This window comes from Budorcas taxicolor, chromosome 5 (assembly GCF_023091745.1).
Source record: "Budorcas taxicolor isolate Tak-1 chromosome 5, Takin1.1, whole genome shotgun sequence".
Classification (NCBI taxonomy): Eukaryota; Metazoa; Chordata; class Mammalia; order Artiodactyla; family Bovidae; genus Budorcas; species Budorcas taxicolor.
In genome coordinates this window covers 158,178,115-158,204,131 of record NC_068914.1, presented here as the reverse complement: position 1 = coordinate 158,204,131, position 26,017 = coordinate 158,178,115, and the positions used below count along the sequence as shown (strand labels likewise).

Genomic DNA, 26,017 nt, shown 5'->3' with positions numbered 1-26,017 from the left:
GCAGAGAAGTTGTAAGAATTGGGCCCCAAAAAACTCTCCTGTCCCCATAACTCCGGTTCTGGGATCAGTAACATTTGGCATGTTTGGCTTCTCTCTCTAGATAATAGACATAGACAAATAGATGTGGTTACGAGCTACAGAAAGATAGTGATTTTTTTTTTTGTAACTGCTGGAAATTAGGTTGCAGATACCATGCCTCTTCGACCCTAAATATCTCAATGTATTCCCCAAGAACAGACTTTCTTTTATGAATCCACAGTACAGTTTTCAAAATTGCCAGTGTAACATCAGTGCAGCTCTGTGATTTCATTCATGGCTTACACGTACATTTTACCAACCGTCCCCACAACGTCATTTAGGGCTGTTTTCCCTCCAGGCCAGGATCAAATCCAGAGCTGTGTGTTGCTCAGATGCCACATCTCTGGTGTCCTTTAATCTGTCTGACTCTTTGAGTCCCCATGGAGTCCATGGAATTCTCCAGGCCAGAATACTGGAGTGGGTAGCCTTTCCCTTCTCCAGGGAATCTTCCCAAGCCAGGGGTCGAACCCAGGTCTCCTGCATTGCAGGCAGGTTCTTTACCAGCTGAGCCACAAGGGAAGCCCAACAATAGAGGAGTGGGTAGCCTATCCCTTCTCCAGCGGATCTTCCCAACCCAGGGATCGAACACAGAAGCCTACAGGGGTGATGTGTGTTAGTATCTCATTGCTGCTATAATTTAGCAAGCTTAGTGGCTTACAAAAGCACAATTTTATTATTGGGTTGGCAAAAAAGTCCATTTGGGTTTTTGCATAAGATGGTATGGAATATTTTAGTTTGGAAGTTTGGAAGTCCAAAAGGGGTTTCATTGGGTTAAAATCAAAGTGTTAGCAGACTCTGTTCCTTTTAGAGGGTCTAGAGGACAATTGGTTTCTTTGCTTTTTAGAGCCACGCAGTCTGTGGCTCATGACCCCTTCCTCCATCTTTAAAGTCAGCATCGCAAGATCTTAAAATCTCTCTGACTCTTCCTCCACCCTCTTCTGTCTTTTAAGGACCCTTGTGATTACAATGGATCCACCCTGTTTTAAGATCCTTCCTTTAATCACATCTGCAAAGACTCTTTTGACACGTAAGACAACATATTCACAGGTTCTGAGTACTGGGATGTGGACAAGCCACCATTCCGTCATTTCTTGAACACTTGCTTGCTTGCTTGTTGGCATAAGAAGATGTCCTGGGCTCAAGCTTCCAGGATTCCCTGAGAAGCACTGCTCTCCCCTGATTCCTATAGAGAAGCTTCTGCTCCCTAAATTCTGAAGCCCCATGCCCTCCAGCCAGCCCCTCTGGAGTCCTCCAACCTGAAAGATACACTTTCCCATCTGCTTCCCGCCTTACCCTGGTTTCTGGTTTACACCTCAGCTCCTTCATTTGTAAAATGGGACTGATGATATCTCACTGGGCAGTTGCGAAAATAAAATACGTGACCAAGGAAAAGGGCTTGACACAGTGCCAGGTAGAAGGCAAACACGTGACCTAGGAAAAGGGCTTGACCCAGTGCCAGGTAGAAGGCAAACACCTGCAAAGGCGTCTTATCAGTCCTCTCCTAACTGTGTCCCGTCCCTTCTCCTTAGGTCCTCGGATGCACGTTCTCTATGACATTTCATTCCTTGTCTCCTCCTCTCCATTTCCGTTTCTCTTGCCATCCACTCCCCATAGTCACACCAGCCGATATACGTGATAGCTGATCTTCCAATCCATCTTCCAGGCAGTTAATACATTATGTTTTTAAACTTTTAACAAATGTATTTTAAATGCAAAATGCTTTTCAGGAGTCCACAGGTTTTACATCTTTAAAAAAACGACGTAATTTTTAGGATTCAAAAATTCTGTTCTTCGAAAGAAATGACTAAGTGTTTTCTTCTGTGGTTTCAAACTTTCTACACTCAACTATTTGACTGCTGTATGCTACCCCAGACAGACTGACATGACTGAGCTGCTTTATGTGTTACCGACTTTCCCAAAAGAAAGTTGAAAGAGGAGTTTGCAGTAAATGCATGTCTCTAATACAATATTTAATGCAATATCTAACACAAAAGATGATTTAAAAAGATCATTTCTTTCCTCATTTGATTTGCCAGGAGTTAATTTTCTGTAAAAGCAAAAAAAAAAAAAAAACTTTTACAAACTGTAACACTGATGGTTCCTTTCTCACTCAAGATGTTTACTACTCAGAATGACAACAATTACATCTTTAAGAATATAATAAAAGGGGTGGAAAACAGCAATACAATCGACAAAGTGTAGATGTTAAATAAAGATTTTTAAAGGGTTCTTTTTAAGGAGTAGGAAGGATTAGAAGCTTGGGGAAATCCAGAATTTGAAAAAAAAAAAAGGAAAGTGAAAAAGATGTCCTCGACTGCGACCCCTCTGTTTATCAATAGCGTCTTGGGCTGTAGGACGGAGCGCTTGACCATGATCTGTATCGACTACAGTAAGGAGAAGGGATCTTCTGTGCCGGTGATCACAGTCTTCATATCTGTCCTGCCCACGGTCACACCCTCCAGCAGAGTAAGAAGCTAGGTTCCGCCTCCACCACTGCAAGGCAGGCTGGCAGTGTATATTAATGCCTGGTGTAGGGGTGTGGGCCCTCTGGGGGACAGAACAATCCACACAAACTCTCCTACCGTCCAGTTCCGGTCCATTTGCCCTTTCCTTAGTCTCCTTTGAGTCATCTACTCTCTCGAAATAAACGAAAGCATATCCTCGGGATCGTCCAGTTCACTGGTCATGAACCACACTGCCGCCACTCAGTGGTCACAGCACTGAGTGTACACGCTGAGGGTTCGCCCTGCTGCCTGTATGTCTCCTCCGGTTAGATGTTAGAGTGACGTCGGCTCCTTCGACGCCGGGATCCTGGTGCACCTGGCCCACTTTGAGATCTCTTCTCTGGCTTCTCTCCCCTACATCATTCATGCCAGCCAGGCGCTCCCCAGAACTCAATAAGAGACACGTCGTGGCTTGAGGACCGATGGCCTAATCAACCCGCTAACTGGACAGTGGGGAAGAGGCAAGGGCCAGCAACAACGGCCCCTCCACTCATGCTCTGGCCGAAAGGCGCCACCAATGCACTATTTTTAAAATACACAGCAGAAAAGCATTTCGTTGTTGTTGGCATTCAGTCACTAAGTTGGGTCTGACTCTTTGTGACCCCATGGACTGCAGCACGCCAGGCTCCTCTGTCCTCTACTATCTCCCAAATTTGCTCAAACTCATGTTCATCGAGTCGGTGATGCCATCCAACCATTTCATCCTCTGTCATCCCCTTCTCCTCCTGCCTTCAATCTTCCCCAGCATCAGGGTCTCTTCTAGTGAGTCAGCTCTTTGCATCACGTGACCAAAGTACTGGAGCTTCAAGTTCAGTATCAGTCCGTCCAGTGAATATCAAGGATTGATTTCTTTTAGGATTGACTAGTTTGATCTTCTTGCAATCCAAGGAACACTCAAGAACCTACTCCAGCACAATTCAAAAACATCAACTCTTCAACACTCAGCCTTCTTTATGGTCCAACTCTCACATCTGTACATGACTACTGGAAAAACCATAGCTTTGACTATATGGATGCTTGTTGGCAAAGTGATGTCTCTCCTATTCAGTATGTAGTCTAGGTTGGTCATAGCTTTCCTTCCAAAGAACAAGCGTCTTTTAATTTCACGGCTGCAGTCACCACCTACAGTGATTTTTGAACCCCCCCAAAATAAAATCTGTCACTGTAACCACTTTTCTCCCTTCTCTTTGCCATGAAGTGATGGGACTGGATGCCATGATCTTCGTTTTTTGAATGTTGAGTTTTAAGCCAGCTTTTCCACTCTCCTCTTTCATTTGCATCAAGAGGCTCTTTAGTTCTTCGATTTCTGCCATAAGGGTGGTGACATCTGCACAAATCTGAGATTGTTGATGTTTCTCTTCGTGATCTTGATTCCACCCTGTGATTCATCCAGTCTGGAATTTTGTATGATGTACTCTGCATACAAGTTAAATAAGCAAGGTGTTGAGATACAGACTCGATGTACTCCTTTCCCAATTTTGAACTAGTCTGTTGTTCCATGTCTGGTTCTAACTGTTGCTTCTTGACCTGCATACAGATTTCTCAGGAAGCAGGTAAGATGGTCGGATACTCCCATGTCTTTAAGAATTTTCCACAGTTTGTTGTGATCCACACAGCCAAAGGCTTTAGCATAGTCAATGAAGCAGAAGTAGATGTTTTTCTGGAACTTTCTTTCTCCCATGCACCCCAACACAGCAGCACTATTTATAACAGTCAAGAAATGGAAGCAACCTAAACGTCCATTAACAGACTGTATTTGGGGGATCAGCCACCAGAGCAGAAAGATCTCTGTAGGTGCTCATCCAAGCCTCATCCATGTCAAGTGGTAACAGTGACAGATTTTATTCTGGGGGGGGGGGGGCCTCCAAAATCACTGTAGGAGGTGACTGCAGCCGTGAAATTAAAAGACGCTTGTTCTTTGGAAGGAAAGCTATGACCAACCTAGACTACGTACTCACATTATACTGAAAAACTGCAACCCAGACAGAGTGAGGAACCTGAGCAAAGTCCCAGGCAGAGGTGGGGGTGGGGGAGGCGGCAGAGCTTAGAACCCAGACTCCCCCTCCCAGGGCTCCCCCAGGTCCCTGATCCAGCACAGCTGCAGAATTAAGTCTGACTTGACCCCCAGGACCCGATGGATATTGTGTGTCCAGCTCCCCCAGTTCCTGGCCACCAGGTTCCCTTGCACTCTCAGTTTCCTCATCTGCGAAATGGGGGCAGGAACAGCCTTTCCGTCACGACTGCCAGAGACCCGGCAGAAGAGCTGGTCCCGCTCACCCGGGCCCCGTCACCCAGAAATCTGGGACTGCGCTGCGGACCGAGGGCGTGCGTGTGGGGGCGCGTTAAGATGCGCACATCCCGCTGACGCTTCCAGGGCACACCTGGTGCACACCCGGGGATGGGGATGGCGGGGCGGAGGGGGCGGGGCGGGTCTCGGCTCGAGGGGCCTCATTGGCTGGTGGCTGGTGGGTGATGCAGCCCGGGGGCGGGGGTTGGGCTCCGGCCTGAGCTTCACCTCTTGGCCACAAGTCCAACTCGGCACTCAACCGGTGAAACCTCCCGCTGGAGCAGCCCCTCTCTGCCCCGTCCGCCAGCGATTCCCCATTCCCGGCCCTGTTCCAGCCGCACCCCTGGGTCTGGCCCCATTGCCATGAGCTGCTTCGAGAAGGAGGGCAGCTGGAGCCTGTCCTTCGCGGGCGCGGGTTTCCTGAGTCTCTACCACGTAGGGGTGATCCACTGCCTGAGGCAGCGCGCCCCGCGCCTCCTCCGCGGCGCCAGCCGCTTCTACGGCTCCTCGTCCGGGGCGCTCATCGCCGTCAGCATCGTCAGCGGCATGTCTGTCGGTGAGTCCGGGGACTGACTGCATGGACCAGCAGCGCAGGGAGCATCGGCTTACCTGCGCGAGTCGAGGCTGATTCCGACCTGAGAGGGTGTCTCAGGGAGCCTGGCGCGGTGCCCTGCGCTCCCTACAGCCAGCCCGTTTCCACTTAATCCTTATGAGAACCCTGAGGACGTGGGACCACAGGCATCCCCATTTTCCAGAGGATAAATCTGAGGCTTAGAGCCTGGAAGACTGTTCCCAAGGTCAAGAGGCTGCACAGAGCGTTTATTTAGTAGTTATTTTAATATTTGTTTATTTGGTTGCTCCTGGCCTTAGTTGTGGCATACAGGATCTTTTAGTTGCAGTGTGTGGGATCTAGGGATCCCTGACCAGGGATGGAACCCAGGCTCCCAGCTTCGGAAGCCCAGAGTTTTAGCCACTGGACCACCAGGGAGGCCCCCTGCACAGAGTGTTTGAAGGCAGCGCTGGACACAGAAATTCTGAGCTGGAGTCGGAGCGGGGCGACCATTCATTCCCACGGCGCCCGGGAGGGAGGGCAAGGGCTGAGGACCCCCTCCCTGCCCCACCCTGCAGATTTGTGCTGCTCGCGAATGCTGGCCATGGTTAAGCGAGTGGAGCAGCTGAGTCTGGGCGTCTTCCAGCCCTCCTTCATGCCCGTCGAGACCGTCAGGCAGGGCCTGCAGGACTCACTGCCCGCCGACATCCACATCCTGGCCTCCCAGCGGCTGGGCATCTCGCTGACCCACTGGCCCAACGGCGAGAACTTCATTGTCACCGACTTCGCCACCCGCGATGAGGTCATTGAGGTGAGCAGGGGGCGGGACGCAGGGCCTGGCAGCAGGTGGGTGAGCACCATCTCCTACCCAGTGGCCTGCAGGTGCTTTCCAGAGCAGACACTTCTCTGCGGCCCTGGGGAGGGGGGCGGATCAAGCAGGAGACGGACCTCATTCTGTTTACTAACGAGGGAGCTGAGTTGCACAGAGGGGCAGCCGCATGAGTACAGCTCTCGAGCCTGCTGTTCGGGGGCCCCTCGGCTCTACGTGGTGGGATATGGCTGGGGGCCGGGGCGAAATCAGGCCTCTTCAGCCAGGGCCCTGCCAGGTCTGCTCTTCCCGGAAGGCGGGGTGCCTGTCACCCCCCTCCTGGTCCTCCAGGTGCTTTTTGATGCAGCAGAGAAACACCAGTTCCCTATCATGTGCCAGTCACCACCCCAAGTGGGGCAGCAGAACAACAATCCTTGTCTTCCGGGGGCTCCTATTCAAACCTGTGAGGGCACGGATAGTGGCCACAAGCTCGTGTAAGGAAGTAAGAAGCAATCCAGTATCAGAAGGGGACATGACAGGGAGCCCCACAGTCAGGGAAGGGCCACGGGGAGCTCAGAGAGGTGTCGGGCACAGCTCTGCTCAGCCTTGCCACCCAGGTTCTTGCAGCAGAATCCTCTTCACCGTGGTGCCCCATCGCCCAGCACGGGGACCATCTCTGGGTGCTGACTGGTGTATGGGGTGCTGTGCTAAGTTGCTCCAGTCATGTCCAGTTCTTTGAGACCCTATGGACTGTAGCTCACCAGGCCCCTCTGTCCATGGGATTCTTCAGGCGGGAATACTGGAGTGGGTTGCCACACCCTCCTTGATGGGATTTTCCCGATCCAGGAATCAAACCTGCGTCTCTACGTCTCCCACACTGGCAGGGGGAAGCCCAGTGTGTGCAAGAGCAGGGCCAGTCCTTTCCTGTGCGTTCATGTCCATGGGCTCCTGGGACTCCAGTGAGTGTCCCAGCATCCTGGCCTGGATGACACACAGTACAGGGCCTGGCAGTCAGGAGGCGCTCAGTAAACATCAGCTGCTGTTGCTCTGATGACGAACCCATGGGAACAAAGCTCTCACCGGCACCTCTATCCTGTCAGAGGTGGGATGGGTTCTGTGTCTTTCAGAAAGGGCTGGAGGGATGTTTCCAGGAGTTGAGTCCTAAGAGACAGGGTTCTATGCTCGATGAGTCTGGTAAGCTCTAGGTCAGCAGTTTTCAACGAAGGGTGATTTTCCCCCCTGGAGACATTTAGCAACACTGGAGACATTTTTGGCTGTGACAGCTCTATGTGTGTGTGTGTGTGTGTGTGTGTGTGTGTGTGTGTGTGTGTTTGCCCACACACGCACGAAGTACTGGCAGCTACAGGGTACAAGCTGGGGATGCTGTTAAACACCTTGCAATGCACAGGACAGCAGCCTCCCCCTAAGGGAGACTCCTCCAACCCCCAAACGTCACCCGTATCAGGGTCTCTGTTAAGCATCTTTCTCACTGCAGGACTTGTCAGAGCCTCTACTGGGAGGAGTAGACAGTGTTTTCCAAATGAGGAGAGAATCAGGGTTTCTTGTCAGAGGTGCCCCTCGTAGGATGACCCCTGGTCCAGGGAACACACTTCAGGAGACATACCTAGATTCTCAGTGGAGAATTCCTGGCAGCTGGATAAAGGAGAAATGGTACTTGGTGTCTGTCCTTGAGGGAAAAGGCCCAGCAGCAGTCCTGAGCCAGCAAGGGGCCTAGCAGGAACAGGAGGGCAGAGAGACTCCTGTTCAAATCCCCGCTTATGTTTCTGGTGTTTGGCTGCACTCCGCCACTTGCAGGATTTTAGTTCCCTGACCAGGGATTGAACCCTTACCTCTGCAGTGGAAGCGCTGAGCCCTAAGCACCGGACCGCAGTTCTCAAATCCCTTCTTAACTTTGAGAACTAGGCTGGGATGAGGCGATACCTCCCTCCCTGGACGCAGCTCTCCTGACGCCAGTGTGGGCTGTTCTAGGTTAGACTCCATGCCCAGAGCAGGTTCTGAACGCCAGAAGCGTAAACAGCTGTGTTCTCACTGGCTTGTCTTCCCAGGCCTTGGTCTGCACCATTTTCCTCCCTTTCTACTGTGGGACGATTCCTCCCACGTTCAGAGGGAAGGTAAGTGCATGCACTTCGGGGGCTCAGTGACCCAGTCCGCCCCATCCCTACCGAGAGGTGTGTGGGTGGAGGAACCAGGGCTCCTGCAGCACTTACTGGGTGTGTCAGCCCCCCCACTCTGGTCTCAGGGGTGCTCAGAGTATCCTGGGCTAGGGGTCAACCTAGTGGTTCGGGGCAGCTGGAGGTGATCTGCTGCTGCCAGGTTCTGGGGGTGGTTTCGTGGCCGTGTGGGCGGAGAGCACCCGAGGGCAGCAAGGCCCCCTGAATTGCAGCGCTACATTAATGGCACTCTAAGCAACAACATACCCTTCGCGGACTCGCCCTCCACCATCACCGTGTCGCCCTTCCACGGGACGGCGGACATCTGTCCCCAGAGCAGCTCGGCTAGCACACACGAGCTGAATGTCTTCAACACCAACTTCCAGATCTCCACCATGAACTTCTTCCTGGGCATCAGCTCCCTCATGCCCTCCAGCCCCGAGGTAGGTCTGGCCCCCACCCCGTGACCAGCCTTGAAGGTGTTAGAGGCTTGGCCATGATCTAGTGCCTGGTGAGTCAGACTCTGTGCCCGAGAGCCCTCCCTACAAGCTCGGGGCAGTTAGGACGTGTGTCCTGAGTCTCACGGTCAAGCCCTTGAACTCAGCCTGGGCTCCCGATGTGCCTTGCCTCATGCTTCCCATCGGGGCAGCACCCCAAGGCCACCTCTGCTGAACTGGGGTTTAAGCCAGGCCTCTGTGGGTACTATTTGGGGTCAGGCTTGGTGACAAGGTACTGTGGTCATCTCCACTCCTCAGGGAAGGACACTGAGACTCAGACAGGGTAAGTAAACGTCTTCAAAGTCACCCAGCCTGGAAACAACAAAGCCAGACTTCAGATCCTAGTCCAAAGCCATGCTCAGTCTTAACGGCTGCCCTAGACTGTGGCCAGATTGACCCTCTGTATGGCAGCAACGCACAGAACAGAAAAAGCTGGACAAGAGACCCTCGTTTCCTGCTTTTTGCTCTCTGGGATTTCTGGGATGTGGGTGATTTGACAGCTGTTTGTCACCCTAACAAGCTCCTTCATACCAGTCACACCCCGGCCCTCCTCTAGCCCCCCACCTCACTTGTGGTTGTGTAGTATTTTGTAATTCATGAAACAAAGTCCTGTTCATTTAAGCTGATCCTCCCTACACCCATGGAGTGGACAGAAAATCTCAGCCAGATTTTACAGCGAAGGAAGGCGAGGCTCTCAGAAAGGTGGTGCAGCCATCGAGAGATCACTCACAAGCCTTCCTGGGCCTGTAGGTGACTCCCTGCTCCTGGTAGGGCTCTGACTGAGAGCCTTGACCATCTCAGGGTGGTCCTGGCCACGAATATCCAAGGGCAAAGGGCACTGCCGTGTATTGATCTGTAGGGGCCCAGACATCCCTGGCCAGGCCTTGTGATCCCATTTTCCAGAGGAGGAAACTGAGGCCAGAGAAAGGAGAGTTTGGAGCAAAAGCCCCCAGCCAGGGCATCTCAGAGTGGGAGGGTGAATGAAGCTGTAGGGAGGGATTTGCTGGAGAAGACGTGTCTCCCCGAGGTCCTGGGACTCTCCCCGTCCAGTGCTGGCCAGACACCCTTGGGGTCCTCGGACCCTGCTGAGAGGGGATTTCGGGAAGCACAGGCTGCCCTGGGGTCCGGCTGAAGATGAGTCTCTGGCCTGTGGCTACTGGCTTGCGGGGTAGGAGCAGGCTGCTGCACCTCAGCCTGACCTGTGTGTTGGCAGGTAGTGGCCGACAGCTGCAGACAAGGCTACCTGGATGCCCTGAGGTTCCTGGAGAGACGCGGTAGGTGGCGGCCCCCCATAGGAGCTGGGCATCCCCCCCCCCCCCCCCCGCCAATGTGAGTGCCAGGTGGATCCACCTCTCAGCTATTTGAGTTCTCAAGGACCTTGGCTCATTCATTCTCTTCCTCAGTATCTGCTCTGTGCCGGATGCTGGGGACCCAGGGAGAAATCGCACATGTGTCCTAGTCTCCAGCTGCCCGCTGCCTGGTGCCAGGGGGACAGATCAAGAGAGAGACATCCCCCAGGGATGATGGAGGGATGCTCAGGGCCACGGGAGCCCAGCGGGGGCACCTGACCCAGTCTGGTGGGTTGGGTGGGCAACGAGGGCTTTCTGGAGTTGGTGACTGATAAGCTGGGTTTTAACTAGTCATGAAGGCTGCAGGAATGTTGACAATGGGAAGAAAGAGGGCACCCTAGGCGGGGAGAAGAAGAGCAAGGGCAAAGGAACAGAACTGGGCACTTCAAGGGTGCACACCTCAGTGGGGCCATAGGATTGTGTGTGTGTGTGTGAGACGGAGCACTGGGAGGGTCAGAGAGGTCCTCTTAGCTGGAGAGCTTGGCTGTCATCCCACAGGGCCATGCTCTTCAACGTGGTAGGGCTGAGACTTGAACTCAGGCCTTCTGGCTCCAGGGTCCATGACCCTGGACCCCCACTTTATGGCCCCAAACCCTGAGCAGCAGGAAGCACTCATGGAGCACATAATATGTGCTCAGACGTAAAAAGCTCAGATCTGGGCTCGAGCTCTGTGTGCTCATTGTATCTGACTCATTGCATCCAAACAACCATACACAGCAGGTCTTAATTTTCCCCCTGTTTTCTAGGGAGGGAAGCCACGTATGGAGCTGTTAGATCCCAGAGCTGGCGGGTGGGGACCCCAGGATCTGAGCCTCGGGCTGGGTCTTCTGGGCCTGGGCTCTGTCAACCACTAGAAAGTGCAGAGGAATCAGACGGCAGACAGAGCAGGGCCAGGGAGTTCAGGACAAAGTCATTCAGAACCAGCCAAGGGTCCACTCATCCTGTGGCCAACGGGTCCCCAGAGCTAGGTTCGAGCGTCGAGGCGTGCGGGTGGTGAGGGCAGTGTGGAGCGCTGGGTGGAGGGTCACTGTCGCTGGGAGGCTCCAGCTGTGCTGACTTGTTGAGTCCCTCCTCTCCTCCCACCCAGGACTCACCGAGGAGCCAGTGCTGTGGAGCTTTGTGTTTAAGGAGCCCCCAGCCCCAGCTGATGGGACCCCAGGTGCTGCTCATGACAGAGGCCTGTCGCTCAACTGGGCAGTGCCCAACGTGCTGGTCAAGGACGTGCCCGACTTTGAGCAGCTCTCCCCAGAGCTGGAGGCTGGTACTGCCCCTCCCATCCCATCCATGCCCACCTTCCAGGTGCCCTGCACGTGGGGGGCCTGGGGCTGGGGACCCCACCTCGAAGGTGCTCGTGGTCTGCAAGAGGATAGGGCTCAGGCGTGCCACGCGTGGTGCCCACGCCTCTTACACATTGCCCCTTTCACTCCTCACCACAACCCAAGCGGGCCTGAGTGTTTTTCATTGCCTATTTCGCTGATGAGGAAACTGAAGCTCAGAGAAGGGAAGGGGCTCGCCAAGGTCTCAGGACCTACAACTGGGGGATTCGAACCCAAGTCTGTGCCTGAGAAAGCCAGGTCTTTGCCCACTGCCCAGTGAAGGGCAGAAGGTGCCTCTCCAGGTGGAGACAGACTCATTTCACCCCCGCCCCACCGCCCGCCCCAGATACTCTGAGGGTGGTGCTGAACGGTCCCCACTGGACAGTTGAGGAAACCATCGCACAGAGAGCTTAAGCGACCTGCCCAAGGTCACCCAGCTGGCAAAGTCAGCCCTCCTGCTTGGTGACCTAAATGCCACGAAGGCCCCAACAGGAAAGGACAGGCACATGTCATGGTCGTGGGAGTGGGAGTCTGAGCAGCATCTAAGTGAAGTGTGAACGGAGGAGTTGGCCAAGCAAAAGAGGGGCCAGATGAGCATCCAGGCAGTGGGCATGGCCTGTGCAAATGTCCTGGGGTTGGTGGGGAGGGGAGGGGGCCCCTGCGGCTGAGGGAGAGGTGGGTGAGTGGAGATTAGCTTGGGGACAATTGGAGGGTGGGGCAGAAGGCCTCCAAAGCTGCAGGAGGAAAGAGACTGGGAGCCACTGGGGCGACCCCTCACTTTCAGAGTTCACGACTGCTCTAAACTCTGGGTCCCAGTGTTGGCTGCACCCAGCTGGGAGGCGACAGGCTGAAGAGGTGGGAAGCTGGGAGGAGAGGTGATGGTGATTGAGCCCAGAGAAGGGGCAAGGGGGTGGGTGAGGAAATGAGGCGAGCCCCTCTTTCTGCCTGGGAGACCACATAGGGCACAAAGACATATGTCAGCATCCACGCTGAGTTCCTGAGGTCCAAGCTTGGGGCTCTGGAACCCCGGTGGTGTCCCTGCGGCCACAAGGGGGCACCAGAGAGCTTCTCTGAAGGCCTTTACAGCATCTCCTGATCCTAATCCTGGCCGCCTCTACTGATGGAGATACTACCTGTCTCCCATTTTTCAGAGGCGGTGACCTGGTTCAGGGACAGAAAGGGACCCATCCTAGGCCACATGGCAGGTTACAGGGAGCCAGGTCCTGTGTTTTCAGGAACCTAGAGTGGAGGCAGGTGGTGTGTGCATGGCCAAGCCATAGTTTGGAGGTCAGGATGCGGGTTCTGGCTGTGTCCCAGCCAGGATGCTGGGCCCGTGCACTCTGATCAGTTAAAGGGTTGGGGGCTTAGGAAGTGGTCATGTGGTCACAGCTGCTGATGTTATGGCAAGGAGGTATGGTGGGCACAGCGGACTTTCCAGAGGGGCAGGAGAGGTGGAAGGAGTGCAGGGAGCCTGACAGGGTCCATCCTGGGCCCACCACTTCCTGGCAATGGGCCTGGGCGAGTCGCTGCTCCACTCTGAGCCTCAGTCCACTCATCTGGGAAAGGGCACACTCTGCCGTTTCAGGACTGACGAGGGAGCCTGGGAGGGCCTCCATCAGTGCAGCTGCTTCCCCTGCAGACTGGCTGGGAGTGGGGGTGTCCTCTGTGGGCCGTGGGAGGTAGAGAGGGGGCTTGGGCTGTCTTCCCTAAGGGTGACCTTGAGGGGGCGGCTGGAGGGGTGAGGGGCAACCGTGACCTCTCTCGTAGCACTGAAGAAAGCCTGCATGCGGGCCCCCAGTACCTGGGCCTCTTTTTGCCGCTCGGGGCCTGGGCGGGCGCTGACGTACCTGCTGCTGCCTTGCACGCTGCCCTTTGAGTACGTCTACGTCCAGAGCAGAAGGTGAGGCATGGCCAGGGGTCCTGGGAAGGGTCTGACCCGTTGAGACTGGTGCCTGTGGCAGGAAGGGCACTGGGGCACCGGGGCCGGGGGCAGAGCAGGGCTGGTGTCCCCAAACGGCCTGACGCTGGCTGCAGGGCCTGAGGAGTCGTGGTCTCCTTTGGAAGATGGGACTGATGGGGTGGTTGGGTAACAGCTGTGGCTTTAGTCCACCGGAAACGGGGCCTCGTGGCCAGCCTGGACCTTCCCGTCTCTAGGATCTTTGGTCCACTGTTGCACCTGTCAGAGCCTCAGAGGAAAGGAGTTCTTCCTGAGGGTAGCCCTAGGGGTTGGTCTGCCTCAGATTAACTGTGTGGCCCAAGCCAGGCATCTTGACCTCTCTGGGCCCCAGATTCCTTTTCTGTAAAACGAGGCCTTTCCAGAGCAGACTGGCTGTGGCTAGGCCCTTGCTAACCGTCTCACTTTGCTGGTTCATGGATCATTCCCTGTTGTTGGCTCACTCATTCCACCAACAGTTACTGAGGGCCCGTCAAGGGTCAAGCCTTGGCTGGGGGCTGGGAGGCAGGGCTGACCGAGACCCAGCCCTGACCTTCTGGGGATCACAGCCCACCGATCGTCACATATTTATCTGTGCCATCCGGCTGTGCCTGCAGATACCTAGAGAGATCGACAGTGGCTATGGATTCCTGGGAGAGGTGTACAGTGGCTGTGTGATCAGGAAAGGCTAGTTCGAGGGGATAGCTTCTGAGCTATAATCTGAAGGATGAGTAAGAGTCCATTAGGCCAAGAAGGATGGAGCAGCATGTGCAAAGGCCCTGGGACAGAAGGCAGAGGGAGTAAAGGTCATCTGAAGAGCAGAAAGGGAGGCGAGTGTGGCTGAAGCCAAAATCTGGAGTGTGTGCAAGATGGAGCTGAGCAAGCTGGTGGGGGCTAGACACACAGCGGTCTGTGGCCAAGTGAGGGGTATGGCCTTTATCCTGATGGTTACAGGAAGGCCGTGGAGGATTTTGGCAGGAAAGTGTCATGCAGAGATCTGTATTTTTTTTTTTTTTTAATTCCCCATTCCCTGGAGAGGGTCTGTGACAGTGAGCCACTGGTCTCTGGCTTGCTCCATGCAGAGTCCATGACAGGGTCAGCCCTGCTGTCTGAACTGCTGGTGACCCAAAGCTGGGAGACAGCTTTCTGCTGATGTGGACTTTTTCTTATGCAGAGCTTTTAGACTGCAACCACAAGTTAAAATCAAAAAAGACCAATGCAAATTCTAGCCATTTCAGTTACAAAAAGAAGATCAATGTATGAGTATTGATGGAGTCGCCCGCCCAGACCGCAGGGGTCTTTTCTGTAAACTACATGCTCAACCGCAGCACTGGTGATTCAGTGGTAGAGCTCTCGCCTGCCACGTGGGAGGCCCGGGTCCGATCATTGGCCAAAGCAGGGTGATGTTTCAAGGCTTCTCTGGTGATTCGGTTGTAAGGAAGCCGCCTGCCAATGCAGGGAGAAGGAATTTTGATCCCTGGGTCAGGAAGATCCCCTGGAGAATGAAATGGCAACCCACTCTAGTATTCTTGCCCGACAAATCCCATGGACAAAGGAGCCTGGTAGGATATAGTCGATGGGGTCGCAAAAGAGACACAACTTAGCAATTAAACAACAACACCCTCAAAAAACACCACGGAGCAGAGCATAACTTTAAGTTTGGGGCTTCCCTGGTGGCTCAGATGGTAAAGAATTCCTGCAACGCAGGAGATGCAGGTTCGATCCCTGGGTCAGGAAGATCTCCTGGAGCAGGAAATGGCAACCTGCTCCAGTATTCTCGCCTGGAAAACCTCATGGACAGAGGAGCCTGGCGAGCTACTGTCCATGGGGTCACAAAGAGTTAAACGAAGCTGAGAGAATGAGCAGGCACGTACTCGACATATCGGTTACAATAATAGGGGCAGGAGGTCCAGAAACAAGGGAGGGGACAGTTCAATTTGTGTTTGGCTTGTCGCAGTACACGCGGTGGGCTCTCAGTCTCAGAAAGCGCCGGGCCAGGCGTCCTCTCAGCTGTAGTTGGGTGATGCTCCCCTCTGCTGATCCTGTGTGGTCTAGGTGCGGAGTCCCAGGGGGCGCTGGGCAGGGGAAGGCCAGGGTAAGATGTATTTAGGAAGCTGCTGGCAGCCTAAAGGAGCATGGATGAAGGGCATGCAGGGTGGAGGGCAGGGGCTGTTCTGGGGAGGAGGAAGGGGGACAGAAACATGGAGGCGGGAAGGGGATGGTCCTCACTCGGTTGGTGAGAAACCGAGGCCCAGAAAGTTTTCCTGACCTGCCGAGACCACACAGCAGATGAACGTGGCAGCGGGGCTACAGTGCAAGCCGGCCTGACCCCAGGGCCCTGGCCTTTCCACCCCAGGGCTTCCCCCTTGTGCCCTTTGGAGTCGATGACCCTGAGGGCCTGGTGGTCTCCATCAAGTTCATGGCCCATGGGGATCGTTCCCCGCCCCCTGGTGCCTCTGCAGGTGCTGACGTGCTCCACAGTGCAGTCAATGCGGCTGGAGCTCCGTACCCCGCTTCCTCCTTCCCTTAGCCCTGGTGCTTGGGTGCGGGGGCCCCCAGCTCTGCGTCGGCCCCATGGGGAGGGTGGGCTTTGCCAGGCTGCACGCTCGGCTGGGCACAGACCAGGGCCACTGTTGCTGCCTCTCCCTCCAGATTGGTGGCGTGGCTGCCGGACATGCCGGCCGACTTGTGGTGGATGCAAGACTTGCTGAGGAGCTTGGCCCTCGAGGTCTATTCTAGGACGAAGGACCCGCTCCTCAGGTTGGTCAGGTGAGATGGGCCGGGGGAGATGTCACTGGTTCCCCAGACCCTGGGCGGGCAGTCGCATCGTCCGTGTCCCCATCCACCCATTCATACAGCCCTGGAGCACATGCCGGGTCCCTGCTGTGGGCCAGACCTGTGATGGCCTCGAGGCAGGAGCTGGCCGGTCACATCCATCAGTCCTGGGGGGCGGTCACCCTGCCCCCTTCATCCACAGGGATGGCCTGAGGTCACAGGGGATGAGTGGGTCTCCTTGCATTCCTTCCAGACGTCACCCAGGCCTGGTGTGGGGTCTCCCCAACCTTCCCTCCCTCCTGGCTGGAGACTCCAGCATTCCACCCCCCTGCCTGTTACACCCACTCGGCACCATTTGCTAAACAAGGAAGTTGGCACAGTGTTCTCAGGGAGCGGCTACCCTGGAACCTTCCTGCTACCTCCGCTTGGCCAGGATAAGGGTTTATTGCAGAATCTGGGAGAAGAGCAACCCAGGGCTTCACCCAATCCCAGGCTCTGAAAACTCGCCTTTGCTGGCTTCTGCTTCCTCTGCAGTCTGCCTGTCACCAGCCCCCTCCAGCCTAAGGCTGCTCCTCTCGAGGACCTGGCCAAGGAGCCCAGACCCGCCCATCAGGCCTGAGGGGACCGTGCCAGCCCAGCCCCGCGACTAGCCTCCCCTGACTCCCATCGTGGCCCTTGTCCCGTGCCCACATCTGCCCCCAGTCCTTGAGTCCTGACCCATCTCCTGGAGCTCAGAGCCTGACCCCTAGCCCAGGGTGGGCACTGGAATTGTCAGCCACGTGGAGGGTGGAGAGGACAGACTCTTGTCCCAGGCCATGTGGGCAGGTGGCCCCCAGGAGTGAGAAGAGCCCCCCAAGTCTCTCCGTAGCCCCTGCTCCTGGGGCTTCAGGTTCTTCTTTTCCGAGTGAGGCGCAGCCTCTTGGTACAGCCCCAGGTCATCCTCCCATCTCATCACAGGGAAGATGGAAACCAGGGGCTGAGACACATGTCTGGTTCTGGAATTTCCATTTGGGGGACTTGGGGCAGCGTCTCCAGGAATAAGGGCTTGGGCATGTCATAGAGCAGCGTGCAGGGAGCTTCAGGGAAGGTGGAGAAACGGGCATACCAGATCCCTGGCTTCCCTGGGGGCTCAAAAGGTAAAGAACCCGCCTGCAATGCAAGAGACCTGGGTTTGATCCCTGGGTCAGGAAGATCCCCTGGAGAAGGAAATGGCAACCCACTCCAGGATCTTTGCCAGGAGAATCCCATGGACAGGGAGGAGCCTGGCGGGCTACATGGGGTAACACAGAGTCAGACACAACAGAGGGACTGACGCTGCCACTTGCGCAGATCAGGGAACAAATGGGAATGTCGGGGCGAGGAGTGCCGCCTCTCTGACCCTTTCTGACTTTCTCTGTCATGCGCTAGCCCTCGGCGGGTAATCCCTGTGCTCTGCATTAGTCTAGAAACCTTGAGCTCTGACTTCCTCTGGGTCTATTCCCCAGGGAACCCCCGGCAGGAGACGGGAGGGTGGGAGGAGAGAGAGGGATTAAAATCTCAGAATCTCAGCTACGTGTGCTTCTGTTGGGGTTCCCAAAGGCCCCTGGCTGCCACCCCCACAGGATGGTGTTCCTTAAAAAGATTTTTGATGAGCAATGCCTCCAGCCTGGCCCCTCCTTCTCTTTGGCACAGAAGGTGCTGGGACACCAGACCTCCTCCAGCCTCTCAGGAGTTGCTCCTCTTCCCATCCTGAGAGCAGAGCCCACACCGAGCCCCTGGCCAGGCCCTTAAGAGACACTCAGCCCGAGGAGGACTGGGAAGGGTGGAGACATGGAGGCAGGTGTGGGAGAAAAAGACGCAAAGGAATAAATGTGTGAACAAGAGACATATTCATTCACTCATCTGACTTTATGAGTTATAGGCTTTGGGGACACAGCTGTGAACAAAACTTATATTCTGGTTGGGGTACGAGAACAGATGCTAAACAGGAAACAGGAAAAGGTGAAAATAAGATCATCTCCAGGAATGGCAGTTCTGTGGGGAGACAGGAGGGTGAGACTGATGGAGGTGGGGAGCAACCTGGGACCAGGTGGTCCTGGAGGGCCTCTGTGGGGAGGTGGCATGGGAGGGGAAGTCTGAGATGAGACATGAGAGCCAGCGAAGAGTTTTGCAAGCAGGGGGAACAGCACACGCAAAGAGGGACCAGCGCTTGCAAAGGCCTTGAGTTGAGAATGAAGAGGGGGTGATGGAGTGCACTGTGGGCAGCGAGGTGGTTGTGGGGTGGGCAGAGGTTGGGGCGTGGAGGGCACTGTTTGGATTGCACAGTCACTGGGGGGCAGTGAGAGCAGAGAGGCAAAAGGCGACTGAAGGGCGAGTAGAATCCAGGAGGATCTGGGCATGAGGGTGGGACAGAAAGGTGAGTGGCTCTCCAGCTCCCAGTCCTGCCTTTCTGAGCACCAACCGTCTCCTGAATGTGAACTGAGCCCGAGGCAGATCCCTGCCTCAGGGAGCTCGCGTTCCTCTATTGCTATTTCTGCGAAGGTAATAGGGAGTCTGACCCTCACGAGTGCCCACCACTTACAGTTTTTAAAGCCAGTTATCTCAGTTAATTCTCACAGCAACTCTGGGAGGTGAGCATTATTCTGCCCCATTTTATGGGCGAGGAAACCAAAGCGCAGAGTGGTCCTGTGTGTGGGGTAAGTGGTAAAGCTGTAAATGCCCAAGTGTGTGCTCCAGGCAGCGGAAGGATCTCTGGAAAAATCACAGCTTCATTGTGAACCTGCTGTGCAATGCTGAGCAAGTTCTTTCCCCGATCAGTTCCTCGTTGCCTTGACTTTAAAACGACCAGTCAGTTTCTAAAGGGCCTCCAGCTCCCACAACAGAGACAATTAACACCACCGTGCTCAGAGGGAGGAGAGATGATTCCAGGAGGGGATTGGCCACAGAGGACTAGGTGTTTAAACTGGGTCTTTATGGAATCCTAGGTTCTAGGTTGGTAGAAAGTCACTCCAGGAGTGTGGCTGCAGGTGTGAAGACAGGTTTGGGGTGCCCCCTGGTAAGTTACAGAAACAAGGAGTCTGGCTCAGATATGTGAAGCACCTGATCCCACAGCAAACCATTGATGGAGTTAGCATTCAAGACTAGGTCAGGGGACTTCCCACACTGGTAGCCCAGTGGCTAAGACTCCAGGTTCCAATGCAGGGGCCTGGGTTCAATCCCTGGTCAGGGAACTAGGTCCCACATGCTGCAGTTAAGACCCAGGGGAGCTGAATAAATAAATAAAAATATTAGCAGTAAATAATCTAAAATAAATAGGATCATTAAAAAAAGACTAGCTCAGGCTGTGGTTCCATCCTGTCTGCCCACTAGAATGCTGGGTATAAATATTGAAGCTCAGGACTTTCTTCAGAAATTCTGGTATTGAATTAGACCTGTCTAGGCAGGAATGTGATTGAAGCCTGTAGTTCCTGGGTGCTACTGTCCTCAGGGGCACTCTGTGGGTGTGACCATCTGCCTGAGCCAGCACCCTGGGCTCAGACTTTCTTAAGGTCATCTGTGGCAACAGGCTGGCATGTGCCTATCTGTGTCTGGCATCATGGGATGCTATTGGGTGACCTCTGCCCCAGCACTAAATCTTGGCTTCGTTAGATATCCTCAGATACCTCAACCCCTCTGATCCTAGCATCCCAACCACAAGTCTGAAACTGTACACTAACTGGATATTTGGTGGTGTTAAGGAGTAATCATTACATTTTAGTTGTGTTAATGTATTGGGAATATGGTTTCAAAGAGTTCTTATCTCTTAGAGATCTATGTTTAAGTAATGGCATAACACATGAGTTGCTTCAAAATAATCTGAGTGGGGAGGAGTGGGTGAGAGTTGATGAAACCTCAGTTGGTAACAGTTGACAGTGGGTGATGAATACATAGAAATTCAATCTATTCTTTTTATTTTTGCATATGTTTGACATATCTTGCGTATGTTTGCATGCTGCTGCTGCTGCTGCTAAGTCACTTCAGTCGTGTCCGACTCTGTGCAACCCCATAGACAGAAGCCCACCAGGCTCCCCCATCCCCGGGATTCTCCAGGCAAGAACACTGGAGTGGGTTCCCATTTCCTTCTCCAATGCATGAAAGTGAAAAGTGAAAGTGAAGTCGCTCAGTCGTGTCTGACTCTTAGCGACCACATGGACTGCAGCCTACCAGGCTCCTCCGTCCATGGGATTTTCCAGGCAAGAGTACTGGAGTGGGATGCCATTGCCTTCTCCTATGTTTGCATATTTCCCTAATAAAAGACAGCATAATCTTAAAGATTTGATAGTCCGTACAAATAGGAAAATATGCATCAAGACAGAACATAAAACAAAGCAAAACCGGAGCCACTGGGTGTCGTGTCTACCCAGAGTCCCGCCTTGGGCGATCATGAGGATTTGGTGAGCTGTGCGCTTTCAGCACCGCGGACAGCGACTGGCGGCCGCTCCGCAGTCTCTATGCAGCCTTGAGTATCTCACAGGGCAGAGAACTTCGGATCTAGGTTACTTAGAAAGAGTCTCTTCAGGACAAAAGACTATCCAACCTCTTACCAATCCCCAGAGAAGAGGCGCTCACTACCCATGGGGAAGACCAGGACTTGGTGGACAGTTTCGGCTCATAAGAATCTTCTGTTTCCTGCTCTTTAGAGATACCTTTGTCAAAAATGAATCAATCATATATGTGTGTCTGTTTCTAGACTCCCTGTCCTGTTCCATTTATCTATATGTCTATGCTTATGCAAACCCCACACTTTTGATTTCTAGATTTAAGGTAAATAGATTTATAGTAAGTCTTGAAATCAAGTAGTGTGAGCATTCCAGCTCTGCTATTCTTTTTCAAAATAGTTTTAACTAGTCTACTGACCTTGCTTTTTTATATAGGTTTTAGAACTGGCTTGTTAATTTCTACAAAACAGTCCATTGACACTTCTCTTGGGATTGCATAGACTCTACAGATGAATTGTGAAATATTTGAAATATTTTGAAATAATTGTATCTTAACAATGTTGAGTCTTCTAATTGATGACCAGGATATACGTCATCATTTCTTTAAATTTTACAGATTTATCTCATCAATGTTTTGTAACTTTTGTTATATGAATCTTGCATATGTTTTCTTAGATTTATTCAGAAGCATTTAATGCTTTTTGATGATATTGCAAACAATATTTTTAAAATTTCAACTTTCAATAGTTTACTGCTGGTATTTGATTTTTGTTTGCTGGTCCTGTGTCTTATGAGCTTGCTAAACTCATTTTGGAGAAGGTGATGGCACCCCACTCCAGTACTCTTGCCTGGAAAATCCCATGGATGGAGGAGCCTGGTAGGCTGCAGTCCATGGGGTCACTAAGAGTTGGACACAACTGAGCGACTTCACTTTCACTTTTCACTTTCATGCATTGGAGAAGGAAATGGCAACCCACTCCAGTGTTTTTGCCTGGAGAATCCCGGGGACGGGGGAGCCTGGTGGGCTGCCGTCTGTGGGGTCGCACAGAGTCAGACACGACTGAAGTGACTTAGCAGCAAACTCATTTATTCAGTCTAGCAGCTTTTTTGGTAGGGTCCTCAGGCTCTTCTATATTAACTTAAGTCAAAAGAAAAGTTTCAAGAAGTAATACAACTGTGGTAGGGAAGAATAACACCTCCCCACCCCCTCAAAAGATGTCCGTGTCTTCCCAGAACCTGTGACTATGTTATATGTCAAAGGTAATTAAGGTTGCAGATGGAATTCAGCTTTCTAATCTGCTGACCTTAAAATAGATTACCCTGGATTATTTATTGAGAAGATCTACTATAATTATAAGGGATCTTAAAAGTGGAAGAGGGAGATAGAGGAAGAGTCAATATCAGAGTAAAATGATGTGAGAAACGGTAAACCTGCATTGCTGACTTTGAAGAGGGAGGAAGGGACCCTGAGCCCAGGAGTGCGGGTGGCCTCTAGTGGCTGGAAAAGACAGAAAACTGGCTTCGTCCTTAATCTCCAGAAAGGAATGGGGTTTTGCCAACACCTTGATTTTAGCTCAGTGACCCACACATTAGACGTATGACCTACAGAACCGTAAGATAATAAATATGTGTTGTTTTAAAGCCACTGAGTTTGTGGTAATTCACTATATCAGTGATAGAAAAAGAAGACAGCAATGAATATATATATCACCTACATTCACCAATTGTAGCATTTGCCACATTTTCCTCTCTTTCAATGCATGTATACACATTAGTGTTATAGTTGTGTTTCATAGAACTATTTGAAAATAAGTTGCAGACAGAATTCTACACTCCCAAATACTTCAGCATCTCCCCACTAAGAAAGAAAAAAGAACATTCTCTTACATATCCCCAGTAGAGTTTTAAAGTTCATGAAATTTAAAATTAATACAATGTTGCTGATGTTTAGTCACCAGGTCATGTTTGACTTTTTTGTGACACCATGGACTGTAACCTGCCAGGCTCCTCTGTCCATGAGATTTCCTAGACAAGAATACTGGAGCGGGTTGCCATTTCCTTCCCCAGAGCATCTTCCCAACCCAGGGATCAAATTCACATCTCCTGCACTGCAGGTGAGGGCTTCCCCGGTGGCTCAGTGGTAAAGAATCCACCTTCGGTGCAAGAGACATCAGTTCGATCTCTGGGTCAGGAGATCCCCTGGAGGAGGGCATGGCAACCCACTCCAGTATTCTTGTCTGGAGAATCCCATTGACAGAGGAGCCTGGGGGGTTACAGTCCGTGGGGTGGCAAAGAGTCGGACAGGACTAAAGTGACTGAGTATGCACACACACACTGCTGGTGGATTCTTTACTGCTGAGCCACCAGGAAATTCTGTCACTATTATATTACAATAATACAATATTACCAGCTTATTAAGAGTCCATAGTCATATGTTGCAAATTGCCCCAGGAATGTCCTTTTCAATTATTTTTAGTCCTTTTATCTAGAACTAGTTCTTTCAACTTTTCTTTTTCGTCTTTCATGACATTGACATTTTTGAAGAGTACAGGTCAGTTGTTACACAGACTGTTCCTTTCCTTTGGTTTTGTATTCTGTCCTCATTTATTAGATCCAGGATATGAATTTTTGGTGGGAAAACCATGTAAGTGATTTGGGATCTTTAATGTGGTATGGAGTCTGCATCTAAATTTATATCCACGTCTGTATTCATCTGTATTTATGCTTATATCATCATGTGACCATCACTAAAAGGAAGACATTAATAGAATGTTTCCAATACTCTGCTGCTGCTGCTGCTGCTAAGTCACTTCAGTCGTGTCTGACTCTGTGTGACCCCATAGACGGCAGCCCCCCAGGCTCCCCCGTCCCTGGGATTCTCCAGGCAAGAACACTGGAGTGGGTTGCCATTTCCTTCTCCAATGCATGAAAGTGAAAAGTGAAAGTGAAGTCGCTCAGTTGTGTCCGACTCTTAGCAACCCCATGGACCGCAGCCTACCAGGCTCTTCTGTCCATGGGATTTTCCAAGCAGGAGTACTGGAGTGGGGTGCCATCGCCTCTGAGTTTTGTGTCTTTGCCCAGTCAGCCCCATCTGCTGCCTCAAATTAAACACTGTTCTGGCCTCTGATCATAGATTAATTTTGTTTGTCCTTGAATTGTATATGAAGAGTCATCCAACATACCACCTTTTATGTTTAGCTTCTTTTGCTCATTTTGACTGTGAAACTCACCTATATTGTTGCATACACCAATCGTCTTTTTTTAAATCACTGTGTAGTAAGAATTCCATTGTATGAATATATCACAATTTATCCAGTCTAATGTTGATGGACATTTGAGTTGTTTCTAATTCTTGTCTAACAGGTACAAAGTGTTAATTTGTTCCTAATTTCAAGCTAGCTCCTGTGATCTTTTGATCTAGCCCCATCATTTTTAATGGTTTCTTCTTCTGCCCCAAAGATATTTTAGGCTCATCTTGTACTTTCTTTGCCCAGCCCTGGAAGTGGCCTTTTCTCTGAGAAACTCTGGTTCCTTTTGGTGGGGAAGTATTTAGAAACCAAGATTTGGGCACTGGCTGTTCCTGGTTTTGCTGGAATACAGTGCTTAAAGGCCTTTTCAGCAAAGATAAGGAATAGATTTTAAAAATAAATAATAAATTCATGAAATACCTTAGATTCTAATCTAAAGGGACAGGTTTCCTCCTTGCTCTTCCATAGTGAGACCTTCATCTGAAACACCGGCTCGTTTATTTGCTCAGTTCCTCCAGCCTTTGGCTACCTGTCTTTGTGCCATTACCTAATTGTTCTTAATGATGTTTTGGTATTTGGGATCTTCTCTTGCAGTTTTGTGAAGACATCCTCAAGCCCCCTGAATCAGAGTTAATGCTCTCTTTGCACTTTTCATCCACCATGTACACGTGGCCAATGTCCCCCTTGCCAGACTGTGAGTGTCTCAATCCTGGGGAAGAAGCAGAGAGAGAAGTTAGGTCCTATCCACCCGCATTGCTCTGGATTCTTTTTTAAATTAATTAATTAATTAATTTGGCTATGCTGGGTCTTAGTTGTAGCTTGCAGGATCTTTGATCTTTGTGTGGCATGTGGGATCTAGTTCCCTGGCCAAGGATCGAACCTGGGTCTCCTGCATTGAGTGCAGAGTTTCAGCCACTGGACCACCAGGGAAGTCCCACAGCTCTGAATTCTTGCTGGTGTAATTATCTCTGTCCTCTCAACTACAGTACCTAGAAGTAGAGAGTATCATTCTCTTTTCACAGTCTTTTTCAGTCAGTTCTTTTCACTGAACCTGTGCAATACCACTGTTTCTTTAAAAAAAGTCACGAATGAACATGACTTAATTAACAAATGTTTTATTGCTAAAAATTGCTAATCATCATTTGACAATGCAAGATTGTCACAAATGTTCTATTTGTAAACAGCACAGCATCTGCAAAGCACAATAAAATGAGCTTTGCCTGTGTGTGTTTCTTGAGTGAATGGATGAGGGGTTGTACTAAAACCTCTATAGAATTCAGTTGTTCTCGAATTGTAGTCTGCCTAAGAAGTACGTTTTAAACGCAGACTTGTGGAGCACTACACCAAGGGTTCTGGGTATCATGAGTTCTGGAGTGGGCCCTGGAAATCTTCAATTAACAGATTTAACCCTTTCCTGCTCTCAGGATATTGTGAGTGTGTGATTCACAGGTCTTATTCTGATCTGAAATTGTCTTGGTTATTCACAAATGTAAGTTCCAAGAGGGCTGGGCTCTTGCCAGTGTTACTGGTCTGGACTCTCAACCCGTGGCGGGTACAGATCAGAGGCTCCCTAAATATTTGTTGAATGAACGATGAATGAATCTTTCGGGTCACTGCTAGTTGCAGTGTTTGTTGAGTTTGTGTTGAAGCTTTGTTGAAGGACAGAATCGCTGGAATCCCTGGGTTGGTTAACATATGCGTGATGAAAGTGATGCAGACTGCCAGCCAGGAGGAGGGCGGGGAAGGGGTCTTGGATGGCCCTCAGGGAGGGTGGGCGAGGGGTGGCCGGGGCGGGGCTCGGGCCATGACGTCATGCCCGCATTCACGCCGGCGTCGTGACGTCACAACACGGAGCGGGGGGGGGGGCCCCTCCCGCCGCACCGGCTGGGGCGGGGCGCGGGCCGGGCGGCGCCGTGACGTCACGCCTGCGGAGGAGCGCCGTGACGTCACGCCTGCGGAGGAGCGCCGCGCGGCGGCTGCGGGGCGGCAGGCTAGGGCGCGGGGCGGCGGCGGCGGCGGCGGGGCTGCGGGGCCGGGCGGCGGC

General features: G+C 52.1%; 1 protein-coding gene and 1 pseudogene across 1 annotated transcript; one reads left to right on the top strand and one right to left on the bottom strand.

The window, feature by feature from the left end:
• Nucleotides 1-2,410: 2,410 nt before the first annotated feature.
• Nucleotides 2,411-5,228, bottom strand: LOC128048270 (transformer-2 protein homolog alpha-like; annotated as a pseudogene).
• A 4-nt stretch (nucleotides 5,229-5,232) lies between these two features.
• On the top strand, nucleotides 5,233-16,887 carry PNPLA5 (patatin like phospholipase domain containing 5). Its single transcript, XM_052641270.1, has 9 exons — nucleotides 5,233-5,425; nucleotides 5,998-6,230; nucleotides 8,294-8,359; nucleotides 8,632-8,841; nucleotides 10,109-10,169; nucleotides 11,332-11,505; nucleotides 13,328-13,460; nucleotides 16,146-16,262; nucleotides 16,803-16,887. Exons 1-9 carry the CDS (start codon nucleotides 5,233-5,235, stop codon nucleotides 16,885-16,887), a joined length of 1,272 nt encoding a protein of 423 aa, XP_052497230.1.
• Nucleotides 16,888-26,017: the final 9,130 nt, after the last annotated feature.

Coding starts and splice junctions, on each gene's coding strand:
- PNPLA5 (XM_052641270.1), top strand. CDS start 5,233: ATGAGCTGCTTCGAGAAGGAGGGCAGCTGGAGCCTGTCCTTCGCGGGC. Junction 5,426..5,997: donor CGTCAGCGGCATGTCTGTCG/GTGAGTCCGGGG, acceptor CCCACCCTGCAG/ATTTGTGCTGCTCGCGAATG. Junction 11,506..13,327: donor CTCCCCAGAGCTGGAGGCTG/GTACTGCCCCTC, acceptor CCTCTCTCGTAG/CACTGAAGAAAGCCTGCATG.